A 22,702-nucleotide genomic window follows, 5' to 3' on the forward strand; every position below is an offset into this window, starting at 1 on the left:
AGGTGGAGGCTCAGCCTTGGGGCGAGATGATTGCCCCATATTCTCAGACTCCATCAGCTCTGGGAAAGAGTCTGATGAAGCGTCTAGCGGGACCACATTAACATGATCCGAGGGTTTACCAGCCGATTTAATCTGCTGGTGCTGCTTCACATGGGCTTTCCTTTGTTTAGAGGGCTTTGCTGGAACCGGAGCTGGGGCGTTTATGACCATGCTGGGCTTTGGAACAGCCTCAGCAGTCGGAGATGGGAGGGGCTACAGGCTCTGATACAGTTGCTGCCTTGCAAGTGCACTGACATGTGCACGTGTTCGTGCCAGCACTAACAACCTCCGTCTGTGTAGATGCATTGACCTTCAGAACAGTCAATTCCGTCATGGGCAGCCTTACTACAGTTGCCACACATCGCTTCTCCCTTACACCCTTGAGTTGTATGCCCAAAACGCTGGCACTTGAAACAGCGCATTGGGTTTGGGACATAAGTCCAGACATTTAGTAGAAGAAATCCTGCCTTGACGTGTTCTGGGAGTTTGGGGGTATTGAAAGTAAGAATGAAAGAGTCTGATTTCACCAGGTTCCCATCCACCCTTTTGATGATGTTCTGAACGTCAACAATTCCCTCCTGAGCCCACTCACTCTTTAATTCTTCTACAGGAATGTCCACGAGATCCCTACAGGTAACAACACCCTTACTGGATTTCAGGGTGCTGTGAAGCTCTGTATCGATAGTGTATTCCCCCAAGCTTTTAGCTGTTTGAAGGTTAACTGCTTGCTGAGCAGTTGATGTTTCAACAAGCAGTGTCCCATTCTGTAAACACTTCACAGATTTTAAAGTTCCAGCTATTCCTTCTAGACCCTTTTGGATATAGAATGGCGAAACCTTTTCAAAGGAACCCTCTTTCCTTTTTATTATTAAAAACACATTCTGGTTTTCAGTATGTGCTCTGTTACTCTGAACTGCTGTATGTTTGCTGATGCCGGAGTCAGGAGGAGGAGGAGGAGGAGATTAGTGTTTAAGGTCCCGTCGACAACGAGGTCATTAGAGACGGAGCGCAAGCTCGGGTGAGGGAAGGATGGGGAAGGAAAACGGCCGTGCCCTTTCAAAGGAACCATCCCGGCATTTGCCTGAAGCGATTTAGGGAAATCACAGAAAACCTAAATCAGGATGGCCGGAGACGGGATTGAACCGTCGTCCTCCCGAATGCGAGTCCAGTGTCTGGAGTCAGGAGGACTGGCTAACCTAGCCCTCTTGTTGGATTGGGCGGTAGTGCCTGCCAGCGGTCCACCCATCCCACTGGCCAGCAAAAAATTAGGAGGAGGAAAAGAGGAAGAATTCGTGGTAGTCATGGTCGTCCCACGAGCAGCTAGGGAAACTTAGTCCCATCCAGACAGAGCCCCGCATGCCTGGATAAGCCTCGTACAACTGAGGTGCGGCATGTTCCCCAGAGGTTGCCCGCTAGTGACTGTTCCACCTCAACAGCCATGCATCTTATCGGCACGCAGCACACCTTAAGATTGAAGGTTTTTTTATAGAGGTATGTACCGTCCTCGCGATCCAGGCACACACAACATTCCACCAAACGGTGGTCGCTGAAGCATGCCCAGAGCTTACGGTATCAGCAGACTGGCTGCGCACACCAGTCCACAGCTCGAGGACCCCGGGTTCGCCAAGCCCGTACCCAGCTAATGAATGCTGAGCCCCCCGAGGGAAAAGAATCAAGTTCCATGTTTGGTCGAAAATAGTCTGCAGCAGTTACTTATCTTACATGTCAGTTGAAAGACACAGGGGAAAATGTAATATGATTTTGCTACAAGGGAAATAGGTAGTGGGAAGATACTTCCAGCTCTTCTCATAAACATCACAGCCTTGATCTACATTATGATTTTCTTGTGCTCTGTACCAGGCCTTAAAGTAAAAAGTCAGAAAGTAATACAACAGGGCAGAGTTAAATGAGAGAATACAAACATTACTAAGTACTTCAGTTCATAAGTACAGTAGTAATGTTTTGTTTTATGTCTTGTGCTGCTGTGGGATACATGGTATTTGATTAATGCTTCCCATTAAAACTTTTTTTTTATGTATATGAGGGATAAAGACTCAGAATTTCCACAGTAATGAACTGAATTACATACAAATCCTTCTTGTTGTTGTCTTCAGTCCTGAGACTGGTTTGATGCAGCTCTCCATGCTACTCTCTCCTGTGCGAGCTTCTTCAGCTCCCACTACTTACTGCAACTTACATCCTTCTGAATCTGCTTAGTGTATTCATCTCTTGGTCTCCCTCTATGATTTTTACCCTTCACGCTCCTCTCCAATGCTAAATTTGTGATCCCTTCATGCCTCAGAACATGTCCTACCAACCGGTCCCTTCTTCTTGTCAAGTTGTGCCTAAACTCCTCTTCTCCCCAATTCTATTCAAAACCTCCTCATTAGTTATGTGATCTACCCATCTAATCTTCAGCATTCTTCTGTAGCACCACATTTCAAAAGCTTCTATTCTCTTCTTGTTCAAACTATTTATCGTCCATGTTTCATTTCCACTGAAAGACCTGAGTTGAAACAAGGCCCCGGGAGTAGACAACATTCCATTAGAACTACTGACGGCCTTGGGAGAGCCAGTCCTGACAAAACTCTACTATTTGGTGAGCAAGATGTATGAGACAGGGGAAATACCCTCAAACTTCAAGAAGAATATAATAATTCCAATCCCAAAGAAAGCAGGTGTTGAAAGATGTGAAAATTACCGAACTATCAGTTTAATAAGTCACAGCTGGGTCATTCCATGTCAAATCAACCAATTGTACTACATGATTTGAACCATGACCTCTCAGATTTGGATGATTTTTTTTCAGGAAATGTGCATACTAACACTAGTTTAAATTTGAGATTTCAAATTTTACTGATCTTTGGTTTTTGAGTTTCAAGGGTCTAAAAATTAAAAAAAAACCTCTGTTTGATCAATCAATGATTGTTTTAAAATGCTGTAGCTCAAATATTATACAACCTAGAGATCTCAAAATTGCACCATTGTTTTCCTCTATAAATTCCCTTCAATTTGATATGTAACATGACTATGCTACCTAAATCTGAAAATTTTAAACTATTACAAAAAAACATGTTTTTAAATTTCCAAAATACGTACCCTTGGATTTCTTTATAAAAATTATATGTGTTGTCCAGTCTAACTGACTACATGCATGCAAAATTTCAAGATGGGATCTCAATGGGTCCTTGTATAAAATAATATTTTACTACCACAATACACACTAGTGAAGTGAAAAGCAGACTATTTCTAGGCTATGAATACTAAGGTAGGCCTATGTAATTCTAACAAACTTAAATTATTTTGTTAGCCTTTTTATGCAACATTACCCTCTTATTGTTTGTTAATTCATTAAATGACATAGTGTTGTTTTAACTTAATATTCATGGTTCTTTTAACTATGCATCAGAAGGAAGTGAACACATTTTAATTGGTAATATACATGCTACAAGTTAAAATTTTGAATAAAGCCACTCACCTTCATCCTTAGTTGTAAATTGAAGAGATTATCTTTTTCTTGGTTTTCCAGTGTTAATTGTAATCATTTACAAGTTCCTTATATTAGAAATTAGCATATAAGTAATTTCACTTGGGAAAAAGATTAACTTGTTGATATCTGCATGTACTGTATTTCTAGTACCATTTGGTATTTACAAAGTTAATACACATGGTATCTATACAAGTTAGTGTTTAGTCAGGGTAGGTGTAACATAATTTAAATGTGCTTCTTTTATGATCTTTTAAGATATTTTTCCAAAGCAAGAGAAGACAACTTCATTTCTTTAGTACTTAAAGTGTAGATTCTTCCCATAGCTGTTGTTGGATCTGCTGTTTGTAAAAGAGTATTTCCTGGGACATCTAATATATCTCTTGGTTGTGGATAGTAAAAAGACTGGGCTGGACCCTGTGGGTGTAAAAAATTTATTCAGGACATGTCACTGTATTTTTTTTCAATGCGTCCTAGCCACCAAGAGTTGTCATATGCTTCTGTCACAAAACCAGCAGTAATACTTTCCATGTGAGACGGTGTTATTTGGTTCAATGTTGCCACATATTCAAGAGACTCATCCAGACTAAAATGATAAGGCCTGACAGTAATTTGACTCTCTGTGCATGGTTTATATGAGTGAAACTTTTGTGTTCCCACAATCGCTTTTGAGTCACTAAGACGAGGAAGTAAGTATTCTTTAGTCAGTTCATAGTCCTCTGTTTTGCAGTATTCAATGTTTTTTATGTTTGCCATGGCAAATACATGAAGTGATTTGGGTGTTAAGATTTGTTGGTCATATGGCCTTTGTAAGCTGGCTTTAGGAGCTAGCCGCTTAACAGTTCCGCCAAGGCTATTGTATGCGCTCTTGCCATGGTATGTTGCAAAGAACGCCCACTCTACCTCAACTTCAAAATCAGTTTTATGCAAACACAAATTAAGGAAGTTTTCTTATTTTTATATTGTGAAGCACTGCCATCAGAAAAGTAAGTAATCTTTTTAATAGCAAAAGACAAGTTTTGGTTTATGATTTCTAGCAGTTTTTTCTGGAATACATAGAAAGCGACTGCATTATGTTTCAGGCAATCTGATATGAAGACATACTGCAGATGTTTTAGTTTTCCCTCCCATTTATAATATATGATGAAAGGATGCACTGTAGCTAACCGTTACATCAAGGTGGCCATAAGTGGGGTAGTGGCCAAAACTAGCCTTGGCCCTGTATGAAAACCTCAAGTTTTTTTTTTATAATAAAAAGTGAATGTCGTACAAAATCATAAGATTCTTAAGTTATTATAAATTTATATATTTTATTCTCGCATTAAAATATCATTTAATGAATTAACAAACAATAAGAGGGTAATGTTGCATAAAACGGCTAACATAATAATTTAAGTTTGTTAGAATTACATAGGCCCACCTTAGTATTCATAGCCTAGAAATAGTCTGCTTTTCACCTCACTAGTGCGTATTGCGGTAGTAAAATATTATTTTATACAAGAACCCATTGAGATCCCATCTTGAAATTTTGTTTTCATGTTGTCAGTTAGACTGGACAACACATACAATTTTTATAAAAAAATCCAAGGGTATGTATCTTGGAAATTTAAAAAAATGTTTTTTTGGAATAGTTTAAAATTTTCAAATTTAGGTAGCATAGTCATGTTACATATCAAATTGAAGGGAATTTATAGAGGAAAACAATGGTGCAAGTTTGAGCTCTCTAGGTTGTATAGTTTTTGAGCTATAGCATTTAAAAACAATCATCGATTGACCAAAAACGCAGGTTTTTTTATTTTTAAGCCCTTGAAATTCAAAAACCAAAAGTCAGAAAAATTTGAAATTTCAAATTTAAACTAGTGTTAGGGGGTTCATTATCTGCAAAAAAATTCATCCAAATCTGAGATATCAAGGTTCAGACTGTTAGTCGATTTGAGATGGAATGACCCAGCTGCAAAATACTAACGTGAATTCTTTACAGACGAATGGAAAAACTCGTAGAAGCCGACCTCGGGGAAGATCAGTTTGGATTCCGCAGAAATGTTGGAACATGTGAGGCAATACTGATGCTACGACTTATCTTAGAAGAAAGATTAAGAAAAGGCAAACCTACGTTTCTAGCATTTGTAGACTTAGAGAAAGCTTTTGACAATGTTGACTGGAATACTCTCTTTCAAATTCTAAAGATGGCAGGGGTAAAATACAGGGAGCGAAAGCCTATTTACAATTTGGATATATGTGATAAAGGCAAGATAAATTTCATCACTCAATAATAATGCTGTAACCATCAGTGTCAGTGCATCTGATGAGAAGCTATATTAATGTAAGATTTTTTTTTTAGTCTGTGGAGTGTCACTGTTTAGCTGCACATTCATACAACTGTGGTAACATTATGTGATGATTTTACATAAAAAAAACTCTGTAGTAACATTTTGTATTAAAGTATAGAAAGGCACTATCATGCCCAGTTATCCCACTGGAAGGAGAGCTACATCATCTTGCCATCAAGAAATATATTTTCTTAATATTAACTTCCAGTGGAATGTCAGCAGTAAATTGTTATGAACTTATGCTACTTATTTACAGTCATCAATCTGATGTTGTGCACATACATTTGTCTCTACGGCAGTAATTCTATGTGGCAAAATAACAGTGACATGAAAGGAAAAGAAATAAATACAAGGCAATCTGGAAAGCAACATATTTTTTGTTTTGTTTTTGTTTGAATCCATACAACAATATTCTGACAAGTTTTAGTTTTGCAAATCAGGAACACATGTAGATACTTAAGATGTATCATCGATAAATAAAGTCTTTGGACATGTTGCCTATGTACAATGCACAAAGAGCTGGTGAGGGTAGGAGACTGATTTCAAGGCCCCCTCCCCCTCTTCCTCTCTTTTATTTTTTCTACAGGTCAGCCTTCGGTTTCATCCATATCTTCTTTTTCCTGTAGACATATCTTAGTAATAACTAGTTATGTAAATTTCTACAGAGGACATAATTTATCAACCTGGATTGTAAACTACTCTTTGTTTAATAGCACCATGACTTAATTACCACTTTGGTAATGCATCTCATAATTGTTAATGTTTATTTTCATATATTTATATCTCTCTTCCATTCCTTGTATTTGATATGTCGCACAGAATAGTATATACTCAGTAAAGAAAACAGTTTGCTTCCGTTTACATTGACTCAAACAATGTGAGTCTACTAAGTCTTCTTTTCATCATCATTTTGCTGTATAGAACCAGTGGTTTCTTGAGCCACATCAGTCGTTGTAGTATCTGCCACTGAACTCGAATCATCGTCTTGGGTTTCTGTACTTTTCTCTATTACGTTCTCAGTTTCTTCTGAACCTGCTGTGGTAAGAAGTTTCTGAGTAACTGATGTGGAACTCACTCGCAAAGGCAAAAGATGTCGAATGGGTTCCACAACTGCCATTCGATCTAGGAATGTCAGTCCCTGAAAAATAAAGTCAAGAAATATTATAAATGTGAGCAGCAGTTTCAACCCACATGGAGATATGTGTTAAAAGCTAATCTTATCAGTAATGATATGAAACTAAGAAATGCTAAGAACCCAGCATAAACAAAGCTTGCTTTGAAGTGTGATCGTAGTACTTCTAAGAGCATAACCAGAGTTAGTTAGTTAGTTAGTTAGTTAGTTAGTTAGTGAGCGAGTGAGCAAGCTCCCTCTAGAACCATGGAAGTTGCTCCCGATGTCTTAACGAATGTCCCATCCTCCTGACCTTTCTTCTTGTCAGTACTTCCCATATGTTCCTTTCTTCACAAATTCTGCAGAGAACCCCCTCATGGCAAATACACAACACAGTTTTTGTGACCTGTGCCACATGACAGTCCATTCACAACATCAGATATAACAAACTGTTGTGTAAACTAAAATATAAAAGAAGTTATTCTACTACAAGATTGGGAGCAATGTTACCAAGTACATTAATGTAGCAAATGCACAAATCCAGCAAGATCAAGTAGTTGAAAGTAAATTTTAAAAAAAATGACTGTCTAAGGAGCAGTGCTGTAGAAGATGGGTGAACAAGGAAGATACCAGATGTAGACTGCTACAGACAAAGAAAGCTGTCTTCAAGAAAAGATCTCTACAATGGTCAAATATCAAAATGGAACAGAGGTCATGAGTGTCATTATAGAGAATGTTTTAGTATGGGTACAAAGTATGTACCACTGTAATCAAAAGAAAATGGAAGTTACTGAAGTGTCTGTGTGTACAGTTAGAATAGTAGTGGGCAGAGAAGAAGATGGGGAAAGTGCTACTGTCAGACAAAACACACAAACTTTGAAACATAACATAGAGTACATCAGGTTTAGTATGTACATAGAGATGAAACGATCAGCACAAAACAGGAAGAAACAGAGAAAAACAGCTGATCAGTCAAAAGATATATTGTTATAAAAAAAAAATTAAATACATTTCTAATATGATTTTACAGAAGCAATAAATAATCTAATAGAGCATTATATAAGCACACTCACCTCTTTTTGTATTTGCTGCACTGATACACCCAAATGTGTTGCCAATGTTGCTGGTGGAAATATTGCATGCAGGCACCTCTGTAAATGAGGAAACAAGTCCTCAGTCAGACAACAACAAAATCTGCTGAATGTCTCTCTTTCAGCAGGAAGTAGCGTTCCTTGTTCCTGCTTATGATATCCAAGAATGGTCTTGACCGCACTACCAAGAGACTCTTGCAGGCATTTTGTAATGTTATTTGCAACAGCAATAGGTGCACACAATCTTAATTCATTTAATGCAGACAGCAGACCATTACAGTATTCAGCAAGGGGATAAAATTCTATCAGACTTTCTGGTGGATGATCCTGCAAATAAATTTAGATTCACTCATATGTTTCTAAATAGCACAGATTCTTATATCGACAATGCCTTTCTGATTATTACCTGTTTTCCTGTGGTAGGTGATGGAGAAGTTCTTACAGTTGATGGTGTTTTAGAAACTGTAAAAGACTCCATGTCCTGTTCAAATTTTTTATTTGCTTTACGAACTGCCTTCTCAAAATTCTGTGTGACTGTTTTAATAAAAACAGGTGCTAGCAGACCCCTGAAATCTGCACCAACTCTGCTGAATGATAATCCAAAATACATACATTGACCCAGAACAGAGTCTAAAGAAGTATTGGCACGATCCACGTCCCTCTCTAAGGTGTTCAAAAAATTGTGAATCTACAAAAAATCAAATTTATTTTTATATATTGTTAGTTTTACTGAAAAGTTAGAAATTATGATGTAAGGAGTTACGTACTCACCTTCTCTGTTATCCAAGAATAAAAAATAGCAGTTTCATTTACATTTTGGTCTCTCGGAGATGGAAGAATAGGCTCTTCATCACTGAATATAGCTCTGAATTGTGTTACGATGTTAAAAAGATGTATTCTTGTAAGCTCAATGGTTTTATTCAAATGCTGACTTGCTATAAAAACAAAACATAAATATTGGTATTATTTAAAAGGGGGATAAGGAAACTAATATGGAAAGATTTCCTGCACACAACTAGGAAAATTGAAAGACTTCTCTGTAGTTGTATATACACTCCTGGAAATGGAAAAAAGAACACATTGACATCGGTGTGTCAGACCCACCATACTTGCTCCGGACGCTGCGAGAGGGCTGTACAAGCAATGATCACACGCACGGAACAGCGGACACACCAGGAACCGCGGTGTTGGCCGTCGAATGGCGCTAGCTGCGCAGCATTTGTGCACCGCCGCCGTCAGTGTCAGCCAGTTTGCCGTGGCATACGGAGCTCCATCGCAGTCTTTAACACTGGTAGCATGCCGCGACAGCGTGGACGTGAACCGTATGTGCAGTTGACGGACTTTGAGCGAGGGCGTATAGTGGGCATGCGGGAGGCCGGGTGGACGTACCGCCGAATTGCTCAACACGTGAGGCGTGAGGTCTCCACAGTACATCGATGTTGTCGCCAATGGTCGGCGGAAGGTGCACGTGCCCGTCGACCTGGGACCTGACCGCAGCGACGCACGTATGCACGCCAAGACCGTAGGATCCTACGCAGTGCCGTAGGGGACCGCACCGCCACTTCCCAGCAAATTAGGGACACTGTTGCTCCTGGGGTATTGGCGAGGACCATTCGCAACCGTCTCCATGAAGCTGGGCTACGGTTCCGCACACCGTTACGCCGTCTTCCGCTCACGCCGCAACATCGTGCAGCCCGCCTCCAGTGGTGTCACGACAGGCGTGAATGAAGGGACGAATGGAGACGTGTCGTCTTCAGCGATGAGAGTCGCTTCTGCCTTGGTGCCAATGATGGTCGTATGCGTGTTTGGCGCCGTGCAGGTGAGCGTCACAATCAGGACTGCATACGACCGAGGCACACAGGGCCAACACCCGGCACCATGGTGTGGGGAGCGATCTCCTACACTGGCCGTACACCTCTGGTGATCGTCGAGGGGACACTGAATAGTGCACGGTACATCCAAACCGTCATCGAACCCATCGTTCTACCATTCCTAGACCGGCAAGGGAACTTGCTGTTCCAACAGGACAATGCACGTCCGCATGTATCCCGTGCCACCCAACGTGCTCTAGAAGGTGTAAGTCAACTACCCTGGCCAGCAAGATCTCCGGATCTGTCCTCCATTGAGCATGTTTGGGACTGGATGAAGCGTCGTCTCACGCGGTCTGCACGTCCAGCACGAACGCTGGTCCAACTGAGGCGCCAGGTGGAAATGGCATGGCAAGCCGTTCCACAGGACTACATCCAGCGTCTCTACGATCGTCTCCATGGGAGAATAGCAGCCTGCATTGCTGCGAAAGGTGGATATACACTGTACTAGTGCCGACATTGTGCATGCTCTGCTGCCTGTGTCTATGTGCCTGTGGTTCTGTTAGTGTGATCATGTGATGTATCTGACCCCAGGAATGTGTCAATAAAGTTTCCCCTTCCTGGGACAATGAATTCACGGTGTTCTTATTTCAATTTCCAGGAGTGTATATATGGCTGTACAATTTGTTTCAGACTCTGGTTTCATACCACATTTTTTAAAAACCTTCACAGCTTCCAATTGTCCCCATCAATACTAGAACTAAAATCTCATGGGAATGATTCCAGTGACGCAATTTGGAACGTCACAAGCTGTTACAGGATTTCTAGATTTGTAATACAGCTGTTCCTTTTATGAAGTTGACATCTGGAGTAGAAAAAAAATCACATTTGGGAATGCATTTGTAGGCACAAACTCAAAAACTGAACACTGGCATGCCAGATAGTGACATATTACTTCCTAACATTGCAAGTTCACTTGGAAAGCATGTGTCATTTTAAGAGATCTGATGTAACACAACCAACTTTTTCAGCAAGAATGCCTGCAAAACTGTTTTATGAATCATAAGTATTCTCTTGGGATCATCTAACTATTATATTGCAGTGGCATCAGTTTACAGACCACTATAAAGATGCAGCCAAAAATATTATTACTAGAGCAAACACTTGCTCCCCATCCAGGAATTAGTGTCTTCCAACTGCCTGAGCAAGAATAACAGTGTACCTTTACGGACACAATAGCGTTTTGTATTTTTTACTTTTCTCTGTGTCCAGTCACCAACAACATGCACATGTGACTTCTTTAATGCATGGCAGTGGCAATGACCAATCACAGCAAAGTCTTACATCACATCCAGCTATGAGAGTCTGGAGAAATTTATCAAAGAGGGAGCAAGATTCTAAAGATGCCAGTTTTGAAATAACTGGTTAAGTAAAACTGGAAATTTGTAGTGCTCCAAGCACTAATTTTGATGGGAAGTATATAAGACCAACTGTATTTCAATTGGTAATAACCACTTAGGACATTTAAGGGATATTCCTTTGATATCTAAACATTATGCATATTTAAATGGTGTATGCAATCTTATGGTTTTATCAAAGTGAATATGGACAGTACCTTTTTTATTTGATAATTTGAAATGATATCCTCAAATCATTACACCCAGGATAAACAAACAGTTATGAAATGTAGGTATAAAATGTACACAGAAATTATTATATTCCAGTGATATAAGGGTGACACTAAAATTTAAAACACAAAAATACTGGTAGTTATAGAAAATCCCTTTCTTCAATAAAAATAACCACCCCAATATGCCAGTTTCATTTTTCTAAAAGTGGAGAAAAAAATCTACTCACTCATTTTTGATGACATCTATAACACTTTGTTTGCTCATTGCTTATAAATTTTTGTTTTAATGGATTTACTTCATTAATTTATTGCTTTTTACTTTTAATGTTCATGAGCATAATATAAGTCAAATAAAAGGTGTTCTGAAACCCACATTTTTGGGTTGGTTGGTGCAAGTAATGATCAACAGTGTTAAGAAGAAGTCTACGGATACCAGACTATATGCTGGCTCCTATTTCTATTGTACAAGAGGTGGGATTCTTCCTATATATCAGTCAGATGGCCTGAAAATGGTGTAATGTAATACTTGTAGCTCAAATAAAATAAAACTGCAAATTTAGATGGCAGAGGATGTTTTGAGTTGACATTTTATATTGAACAAAGACAGTTTTCATCTCTTCCATTGGTCACATTACTGTGTAGACTGCACTTGGTGATATGTTGCATCCAAATAGTTTTAGAAGAGAATTTTTCAAAGGACTACTAAACTGATCTAGTGCACCATTCCCGCTCTCCCACACTCTGTTAAACCATAATTTCATACCAGCGTCGTCCCTCCATCCCTTGTCATGTACATGAACACCACCACCGAGCAGTATTTCAAAAGGTTTTGACATTGTTTTCCATTTGAAAATGATCAGTGGATTAAATTTAGTACCATTAGAATAGCTTGAAAGGACAACAGTGTAGCGCATTTTTTCATGTCCACTTGCTTTATAGTTACAATATTATGAAAAGGAAAGTTGTCTCACCATACAGCAAAGATGCTGAGTAACAGATAGGCACAACAAAAAGACTGTTCCAAATAAAGCTTTCGGCCCATTAGGCCTTCGTCGAAAGTAGACAAAACACACACACACACACACACACACACACACACACAACTGCAGTCTAAGGCAACTGTAGCCACATTGAGTGGCTGTGCCTATCTGTGACTCGGCATCTCCACTATATGGTGAGTGGCAACTTTCCTTTTCTTACTATTTACAGTTGTAGCACCTTTCATGGCAGCAGTTCTTTAACTCGGCTTATCAAATGCCAGAGGAGTTTTGTCCATATTTGCAATTTGGCTTAGTTCCACACTGGTTTTCATTCAATGTTGAATATATAAGTGATCGAAAGATAATACTTTCTCTTCATACTCTTGTGGGATTTTCTGCGATACTTTGGTTTTGGTTCACATGTTAAGTCCAAGATGCTTCATGAACTTGTAGCACCAACCAACTCCATCCTTATAGTCTATTAAGTTCCACTGATTGTTTCATTGGTTTGAGGTATAAAGAAACCAAACTACAGGGTCACAGTCCCTTCTTCCTGACACAAACAAGGCTCAGGGTGAAACGACACCCAAAGTACGTTTGGGAAAGTAAAAGGGGGAAAAGGAATGTGGAACCACACCTAAAAAGAAAATGAATAAACAAACAAAAAATGGGGAAAATGTACACCACAAGCAAAAGTATGTCCACCCCAAAAGACAAGGCAAGATGAACACACAAAGTGAAAAGATGACCACCAGGACAAACAAACACAAAGAAAGGGTGACACAGAGTTAAAATGGAAGGAGGGTGGAGGCCCTGGAGAGAAGGCCAAACACCCACCCTTAGATGGCATGATAAAAACTACCCTCATGAATAAAATGTAAAACTAAATCTGCTGTTGAGGCACTGCCGCCCAACACCGAAGATATGGTGCTGGGAAGGTTAAAAGTCCACTGCAGAGCAGCTAAAATTGGGCACTCCAGCAAGATGTGGACGACAGTCATAGGGGTGCCACAGCGACACTGAGGTGGGTCCTTGCGATGGAGGATGTAACCATTGTTAGCCACATATGGCCAATGCAGAGCCAGCAGAGAACCTCAGAATCCCTGAGAGAGGCTCGCATGAAAGACTTTCACACATGTATAGGCTCCTTAATGACATGCAGTTTGTTGTGCGTACTGAGGTTATGCCATTCTGTCTCCAAAAGCCAAAAAACCTTGCAGCATAATAATGAATGCAGGTCAGTTAAGCGGATGCTGATTTCCAGAAGTGGTTTCTGCTTGGCCTGTTTGGCAAGCCTGTTGGCTAGTTCATTTCCTGGGATACCAATGTGACCTGGGGTCCAGACAAACACCACTGAATGACTGGACCGTTCCAGGGCATAGTTGGACTCCTGGATGGTCGTGACCAAAGGATGGCAAGGGTAGCACTCGTCGATAGCTTGGAGACTACTCAAGGAATCAGTACAGAGAAAAATGACCTCGCAGGGCATGAGTGGGTGTCCTCAAGAGCACAAGATATAGCCACCAACTCTGCAGTGAAAACACTGCAGCCATTTGGCAAGGAGTGCCACTCAATATGCACTCTGTGAACACAGGCAAAGCGATGACCATCAGCCATCGAGCTGTTGGTGTAAACCACTTCAGTGCCCCAGGACACGGCAGAAATCGAGAGGAAGTGACAGCAGAGAGCTGCAGGAGTAACTGAGTCCTTAGGCCCATGCGAGAGATCCAGATGAAGCCGCGGCCTAGGTATATACCACGGAGGTGTACGCAGATGGACCTGGAGGGGAGATAATAAAGGAGAGGACTCTAGTTCACACAGTAGGGATCGGGTACGAACTATGATCGTAAGCCCTGACCTGGGATGCTGATGTAGGAGATGGACCGCCGTGGGTGGGAAAAGGAGATGGTAATTCAGATGCTCAGGAGAACTACAAATGTGTGAAACACAACTGACAAGCAGTTGAGCACGGCTAACTTTCAATGGATGGACTCCGGACACATCTTAAAAGCTCTCGTTGCTAGTTGGACGCCACAGTGGTGCACTGGGTCGAATAAAGCAACGCTGAGGGCACTGCTAAACCATAAAACAGACTCCCATAGTCAAGGTGGGATTGAACAAGGGCGCTGTAGAGCAGAAGTGGCAGTGTATAACAATCTGCACATCAATTGGTGTTGCTTAGGCAGCGGAGGGCATTGAGGTGCTGCCAGCGCTTCCGTTTAAGCTGACAAAGGTGAGAAAGTCAAGTCAATTGGGCATCAAAAACCAGTCCTAAGAATCGATATGTCTCCACAACAGTGAGTGGACCATCATTAAAGTTCTGGTTCCAGATGAATGGCACAATGCCGACAGAAGTGCATGACACATGACTTTGGGGCTGAAAACTGGAAGCCATGGGCTAGAGCCCATGACTGCGCCTTGTAGATGGCTCCCTGTAGGCACCACTCAGCAACACCAGTACTGGAGGAGCAGTACAAAATGCAAAAGTCGTCTGCATACATAGAAGATGAGATGGATGGCCCTATAGCTGCTCCTAAGCTGTTAATAGAGATACACTCAATATAGAGCCCTGTAGGACTGCATGGATATGCGGGGAACTATGAGAGGCACCAACTTGGACACGGAAAGTATGGAGCAACAGGAAATTTTAGATAAAAATTAGGAAAGGGGCGCAGAGACCCCACTCATATAAAGTGGCAAGGATATGAAGTCGCCAGGTTGTGTCATACGCTTTCCATAAATCGAAAAAGACAGCAACCAGGTGATGGTGTCTGGAAAAGGCTGTTCAGATGGTAGACTTGAGGGACACAAGATTATCAGTGGCAGAGCGACCCTGGTGGAAACTGCCCTGGCATGGAGCCAGTAGGCCACATGACTCCCAATTGCCGACACACCATATGTTTTACAGCTTACAAAGAACGTTGGTGAGGCTGATATGGGCTGATAGCTATCCACGTCAAGCAGGTTTTGAGCACTAGAATTATGGTGCTCTCCTGCCATTGTGATGGAAAGATGCAAATGCACCAGATCCGGTTGAAGATGATGAGGAGATGTCGCTTTTTGTCTGATGAAAGATGATTAATCAACTGACTGTGGATCCGATCTGGCCCAGGAGCTGTGTTGGGGTGAAGTGCAAGGGTGCTGAGGCGCTCCCACTCTGTAAATGGAGAGTTATAGGATTCATAGTGGCGTGTAGTGAACAAGAGGATCTTTCCTTTCAACCAACATTTGATGATGCAAAAGGCAGGGGGGGAGGGGGGGGGGGGGGTTGAGCATAATGCTAGGGAATTGCGCTTCTGTCAGTAGATAACATCCCATTTATGTTAACGCTAGGGACACTTGTTGGGGTCTGCTACCCAAAAACACATCTGATCTTTGTCCAGACTTGGGAAGGTGACGTATGGAACCCAATGGTCGAGACATACCTCTCCCAACACCCCAGTTTCCATCTTTTTATAAGCTGACGAATGTGGGCACAGAGCCAATTAAAAGCAATTAGGTGCTCCAGGGAATGTGCCACTTATCCTACTGAAGAGTCCGCCTACACTCTTTAATGGCCTCAGCAATTTCCGGCGACCACCAAGGTACTGTCTTTTGCCGGGGGGACCCTAAGAAACCAGGATTGTGTTTTCTGCCGCAGAAATGACTGTCCTGGTGACTTGCTCAACCATCACATCGATGTTACTGTCTGGGGAAGATTCAACGGTGATGGTAGAGGTGAAAGCTTCCTAGTCTGCCTTGTTTAAAGCCCATCTGGTTAGGCGTCCATGGGCATGATGCCAGAGGAGTGACAGGAAGATGAGGAGGTAGTCACTACCACACAAGTCATCATGGGCTCTCCAGTGGAGAGATGGGAGAAGTCCTGGGCTGCAAAGTGATAAATCAATGGCTGCGTAAGTACCATGAGCCACACTGAAATATGTGGGGGCTCCAGTATTTAGGAGGCAGTGGTCGAACTGAGACAGTAAATTTTTGACATCAGCACCTCGGCCAGTAAGCATCGTGCCACCCCACAAGGGGTTATGGTGTTAAAATCTCCCAAAAGTAGGAAAGGTTTAGGGGGTTGATGAATCAGTGCAGCCAGTACATTCAGGGGTACTGCACCATCTGGAGGAAGATATACGTTGCAGACAGTTATTTCTTGTGTTGTCCTTATCCTGACAGCAACAGCTTCAAGAGGAGTTTGATGGGGCACAGGTTCACTACATAGCGAGTTCAAGACATAGACGCAAACTCCACCTGACACACTATTACATTCACTGTTGTTTTTATAATATCCCCTATAGGCGAAAAGGGCAGGGATCTGCAGAAAGCAGGTGTAAGGCTTAACAGAATTTGACATAGCTCAGTGCGGTGGTGGAAGAAATTGCAGCAAATTCCACTGAAGGATGACATTATCATGAGGCTGGGAAGGCATGAAATGCTCAATGAGGCAGTTTACACCTCTAGGTTGCCTGCTGCCACCGATTGAGTACCTGTGCGAGTAACATCCATTGTGTCTGGGGGCACAGCGAGATGTAGGTCCTCAGCGGTCGCCAGAATTTCCACTTCACCCTCAGATGCAGAGCTCGTAGGTAGCGGTGGCATGGATGCCACCGCAATGTCTTGGTTCTTGGGGGTCTTTTTATTTTTTCGTTTCTCTCGCTGCTCCTTAGGCTGGTGATTCAGTCTCAGGGACTGAGGACTGTGAAGCCCTACGACCAGCTACCTGTGGGTGCTTCAGCCATTGGCAGGTGTCTGCTTTGCCACTGGTAGGAACATGGGATGGGAGTGATCCAAGGGACCGCTTCCTAGTGAGAGAAGCCAAAGAAGACTTGTGCTTATCCAGCTGAGAAGTGGGGACTGATGTCCCCGATGGTTGGGGGAGTGTCACTCCCGAAGTAGATGGTGCAGGAGTGACAAGGATAGAAGTGCCCCCACCATCAAGGGGCCAGATGGAGTCTTACAGCTCTGAGAGCCAACTATACACTGCGGAACTGTAGGTGCGAGACCCATTGTCTTAGCAGTGTGTAAGTGGATGTCATACACAAAGGCTCTTAAATTTCCTCTTAGCCTAATTGCAGGTCGGTCGGCCCAGGGTCTTGTACTCCATGATTTTCCTTTCTTTCTGTAGATTCCTGCAGTCCAGCAAGCAAGGGGAATGGCGCCGTCCTAAGTTGGCATAGATGGGAGGCGGGGCACATGGAGTATTGGGATGTGAAGGACATCCACAATCTCAACAGCTGACACTGGAAGTACAGTGGTAAGACATACGACCGAAATTCCAGTACTTAAAGCACCGGATCAGGGGAGGGATATATGGTTTCACATCACAGTGGTATACCATCACCTTGACCTTTTCAGGTAATGTGTCACCCTCAGAGGCCAAGATGAAGGCACCGTTGACAATGTGATTATCCCTCGGACCCCGATGGATGCACCGGATGAAATGAACACCTCATTGCTCTAAGTTGGTGCGCAGCTTGTCTTCGGACTGCAGAAGAAGGTCCCTGTGGAAATAATACCATGGATCATATTTAAGCTCTTATGGGGTGTGATGGAAATAGAAACATACCCCAGCTTGTCACAGGCGAGTAATGCCTGTGACTGGGCAGATCATGCTGTTTTTATCATGACTGACTCAGATTGCATTTTGGACAATCCCTCCACTTCCCCAAACTTGTCCTCTAAATGCTCCACAAAAAACTGAGTCTTCATTGACATGAAAGATTCTCCATGAGCTCTCATACATATGAAGTACTGGGGCGAATAAGGTTCGCTGCCATCCTTAGCCTGGTATTCCTCCCATGGTGTGGCCAAGAAGGGGAATGATTGAGAGTCATACTTCTTTGCATTAAAGTTAGGCCTCAACTGCTTAGAGACTGCTACTGTTAGACCACCAGCAAGAGATGATGTACTACACTTCATGGCTTGTCATCCACTCTGATGCCACCCACTCCCACCAGGGGGCCTTCCCAAGGGCGCCACCCAGCCTCAAAAAAGCCAAAGCACCTGGCACGATGGCCATTGCCAGGAGTACTGATGCATTAGGGAGATGGGCATCTACTCCTTGGCATACATGGGGAGTTAACGGTGCAGGCATCAGCAGAGCGACCCTGTGTAGTCAGGGGGTTACAACCAATAGGGTACATGGGGGTCCCACCAGAAAGGACTGGCTACCATGCTCGACATAAAGTGCAAAGAAGTCCATGATCAGCATGGGTGCAGAAGAAGATACCACACAGTGGATGGAGGAAAAGGCACCCGAGAAGGTGTCCTCACCCAACAACTGGAGAATTAGCAGAACTGCAAATCCATGACAATAAAGTGGGCTAAAGATCTCAGTGCATGATGGACATGATGCATCGTGTACGGCACCCTTCCCCAGTTGGCTTGCTCTTTAGAAAAATCTGGAAGAATGGAGGTCAAACGCTAGAGGTGGCCATCACATAAAGGCTGAAATAACATGTGAGACTCCTTTTAGCCACCTATTATGACAGGCAGGAATACCTCAGGCCTATTCTAAGCTCAGAACCTGCGGAGAGGGGGGGGATTAGTCCCACTGTAGAGCTAGCATATGGGTGTGTGTTTGAATCATTTTTGTAGTTATTCCAATGCCATTTTGACAGTGTCCTTGAATCCATATCAATGCATCACCTTCTAGATTTGGTCATTTTGTGTTCAGTCCTCTACTTGCACATTTAGTCTTCTTCATTTTTTTCAGTTCTTCTTTACTAGCCAGCCAATCATGAATGGCTTTTCTGTTGGTAGAGGGCCAAAATGCGGCTCAGCTGCTCTGTTTCCACTTTCTTCTGCATATACTATTTCTTTCAATTTAGGGCCCACATCGTATGAATAACTTTTATTTTTTATGATTACAAAACTAGCTACTAACAAAAATATTGTACTGTTATCAATAACATAAATAACTTTCAATTCAAGTTCACTGGTACTGTAGACTACAATGACACACAGGCTAGGCAGCATTCTGTGTTTGTGATGTTGGGGCAGGAGGGAGACAGTGCTAGTAAGCCTGGGAATCCCCGCAACTCTTGCTCATTGCACTGGTGCACTGCTGCTGCCAGTTGAATCCAGTGTTGCAACATAGAGATCAGTGTCCTGCGGCATTGAATATATGGCCATTTTTAAGGCTGGCAGAAATTTTAAATCAAACACTGGACATTTTTATATTAATTTAGTATAAGATGAAACTGAATTTTATAGGCAGTTTTTCAAAGAAAACAGTCCGTCTTATAGTCTGTAAAATACGGTATATATTGTATATGATCTGTATTACTCCATAGGTTTTTCCTACTTTTCTCAGAGTTGCAAACGCTTTGTACCATTTTACCTATGGAACACTTTCTAGAGGTCAAAAAAATCTACAAAGGGCGATCAAAGAGAAACAAGCCGGAAGCATAATTACAGAAACCAGTACCTGTATGCTGAAGTATTGACCCTGGCTGTTGAGACACATGTCCCACTGTGACACAAGGCGGTGAATAACTGTCACATAAAATTACCAGGGCTGCGGTGTTAATCAGTCCCCCACGTACAGCTGGACATCATTGTCCAAGGTGAAACATTTGCCCCTATGCTGACATTCTTCTTCGGGACAACAGTGAATGCCCAGCGTAACTCGCAAACCTTGACCATCCTCCATCAAGTGATCAAATCAAAACAATAAGGCAATCTCACTCGTGGGGACATTCTGCTCCACGATAATGCAAAGTCTCATACGGCCAACACAGTCACAGCAGTCCTGCAGAAATTCAAATGGAAGGTTAACGGCTACCCTCCATACAGTCCGGACCTCTCTTCCTGTGATTACGCCATTTTTGGCCCCCTTAAAAAGGATCTGAGGGACAAACAATTCACCTTGGGCGATGACGTCCAGCTTTACATGCGGAAATAGTCCCCAGGAATTTTATGAGACAGCCATTCACCACCATGTGTCACAGTGGGACAAGTGTCTCAACAGCCAGGGTCAATACTTCAACATATAGGTGCTGGTTTCTGTAATTATGCCTCTGGCTCATTTCTTTTTGAATGCCAAACTAATCATCATCTAAGAGAAATTCATCCATCTTTTTCATTCTTCTGTATATTATTCCTGTCTGCATATTGGATGCATGTGATGTTACGCTGATCTTGTGAAAATTCTTGCATTTACCTGCCCTTGGTATCTTAGGGACTGAATGGATGGTTATTTTTCCAAATGTCTGATGGGTATTTCTTACAGCTCACAGATTTAACATGCCAACTTGAACAGTCATTTGGTAGCCATGTTCCCCAATGATTTTAGAAATTTCATAGCCATGTTACCTGTCATCTCTACTTAATCTGATAACAAGTCTTTCACAGTTTGGTGAAACTGACTATTACTGGATCCCCTATGCCTTCCACATCAACTCCCATTTTGTCTTCTCTCATCTGACACGTGTTCTTGCTACTAATCTGCTCTCTCCTGTGTGTTAATAGGGAAATTTCTGCTGCTCTCTTAATGCTGACACACTTGCTTTTAATGTTAGCAAAGGTTGTTTTGACTACGTACGCTGGATCAGTCCTTCCAAGAACGATTTCTTCACATTTTTCCAGCAGTTATTTTGCCTTCATTTCCCTACACTTCCTATTTTGTCAATCCTGAGTAATCTATATTGCTTTATTCCAAGATCTCCCTGAACATTTTTGCACTTCCTTGTTTTTCAAATTAAATATTTATTCTGTCACTCAAGGTTTCTTCACAGATACCTTCCTTGTACCCATGTTTGCATGTTCACAATCTGTGATTGGCATTTTTAGAGGCGTCCGTCCTCTCCAACTGAACTGCCAACTGTGATGTCCATTACTGAAGTATCTACACCCTTACTGAATTCAAACAACCTCATCACTCCTCAGTACTTCAATATCATATTTCTTTCTACACTGCTTCCCTAGATGAATCAGTCTATTCTTCATCTTCATTAAATTGGGATATGAGCCTATATATGCTCCTGGGTATGCCTTACACTCTAGAATATGTTCCAAAGTCTCTTTTCTGGTGATGTAATCCAGCTGGAATCACCCATACCCCCAGGCCTATTCCAAGTATATCTCTTCCTCTTGAGCAATTTGAACAGTGTATTTGCTATTATTAGCTGAAATTTATTGAAGAACTAAATAATCTTTCTCCTGCCTCATATCGTTCCATAATGCTGTCTTCTATTCCTTCCACTAAAACAAAATTCTAATCCCCAATGATTATTAGATTATCATCTCCCTTGACATACTGAACTACCCAATAGCCTCATATATTTTATCCTTTGCTTCAGGCTCTGCTTGTGATACTGACATGTATACCTATTGTATTGTTGTTGACTTTTGTTTGCAGTCAATTCTGCGGTAAACAACACTCTCACTGAACTGTTCACAGTAACTCACTCTCTGCCCTAGCTTCCTAGTCATAACAGATACTACTACAGTTATACTATATTCTGCTGCTACTGATATTACCCTATATTTTTCTGACCACAAATCTTTACCTTCTTTCCATTTCACTTCTCTGACCTCCAATACATGTAGACTGAACTTATCCATTTCCCTTTTCAGGTGTTGTAGCTTCCCTACCACATTCAGACTTCTGACACTCCATGCTCTGACTCATAGAATGTTTTACTTTTGTTAGTTACTTAAATTTTTTCTCATGATTACCTCTGCTTTGGCTGTCAAATCCCAGAATACGCATGAGAGACTAATTCAAAATATTTTGCCAACAGAGAGCTCATCACAACACTCTTTCAATTACAGGCCAGATGTCCTGTGGACCATATTATATGTCTTGAATGCAGTGGTTCCCATTGCTGTCTGTATTCTCATGCTGCTGATCATTGTTGGTTCTTCTGTCTTTTAGGGACAGCTTCCCACCCAAAGGACAAGAGCATGCCTCAGACTACTGTCTGCTCTTCTGCCCTCTTTAACAATTTGGAGACCAACCACTTAGAAGAATCTTGGGTCTACAAAACTGACCATTTATGCCACTATTTGAAGCATTACCAACATTACCATTCAATAGCCTCATTAATTAATTAATGAACCTTCAAGAGCAATACATATTAAAAAGCATCAAGTTTCATGATTTACTTTCTGCATTTACTTTAGCTCTTTGCTAGAGCAAAAATTTTAAAATAATGATGACAGAAAGTACAATTATCTTCCCACGAAAAAGTGCAAGGTGAACTACTCAGCAATTTATTCCTCTTAAGTTTCCA

The 22,702-nt window shown here is 41.9% G+C and overlaps 1 protein-coding gene across 1 annotated transcript in view; it reads right to left on the reverse strand.

Annotated features, from left to right (window-relative positions):
• Positions 1-6,213: 6,213 nt before the first annotated feature.
• The window catches only part of LOC126278427 (conserved oligomeric Golgi complex subunit 8), a 37,346-nt gene continuing 20,857 nt past the window's right edge, over positions 6,214-22,702 (reverse strand). The window contains exons 6-9 of the mRNA XM_049978543.1: positions 8,830-8,993; positions 8,465-8,746; positions 8,041-8,385; positions 6,214-6,994 (exon numbers count right to left, since the gene is read on the reverse strand). Coding sequence (XP_049834500.1) covers positions 6,743-6,994; positions 8,041-8,385; positions 8,465-8,746; positions 8,830-8,993 — 1,043 coding nt within the window. The 3' untranslated portion in view covers positions 6,214-6,742. The remainder of the gene's footprint in view (positions 6,995-8,040; positions 8,386-8,464; positions 8,747-8,829; positions 8,994-22,702) is intronic.

This window comes from Schistocerca gregaria, chromosome 6 (genome assembly GCF_023897955.1).
Source record: "Schistocerca gregaria isolate iqSchGreg1 chromosome 6, iqSchGreg1.2, whole genome shotgun sequence".
Classification (NCBI taxonomy): Eukaryota; Metazoa; Arthropoda; class Insecta; order Orthoptera; family Acrididae; genus Schistocerca; species Schistocerca gregaria.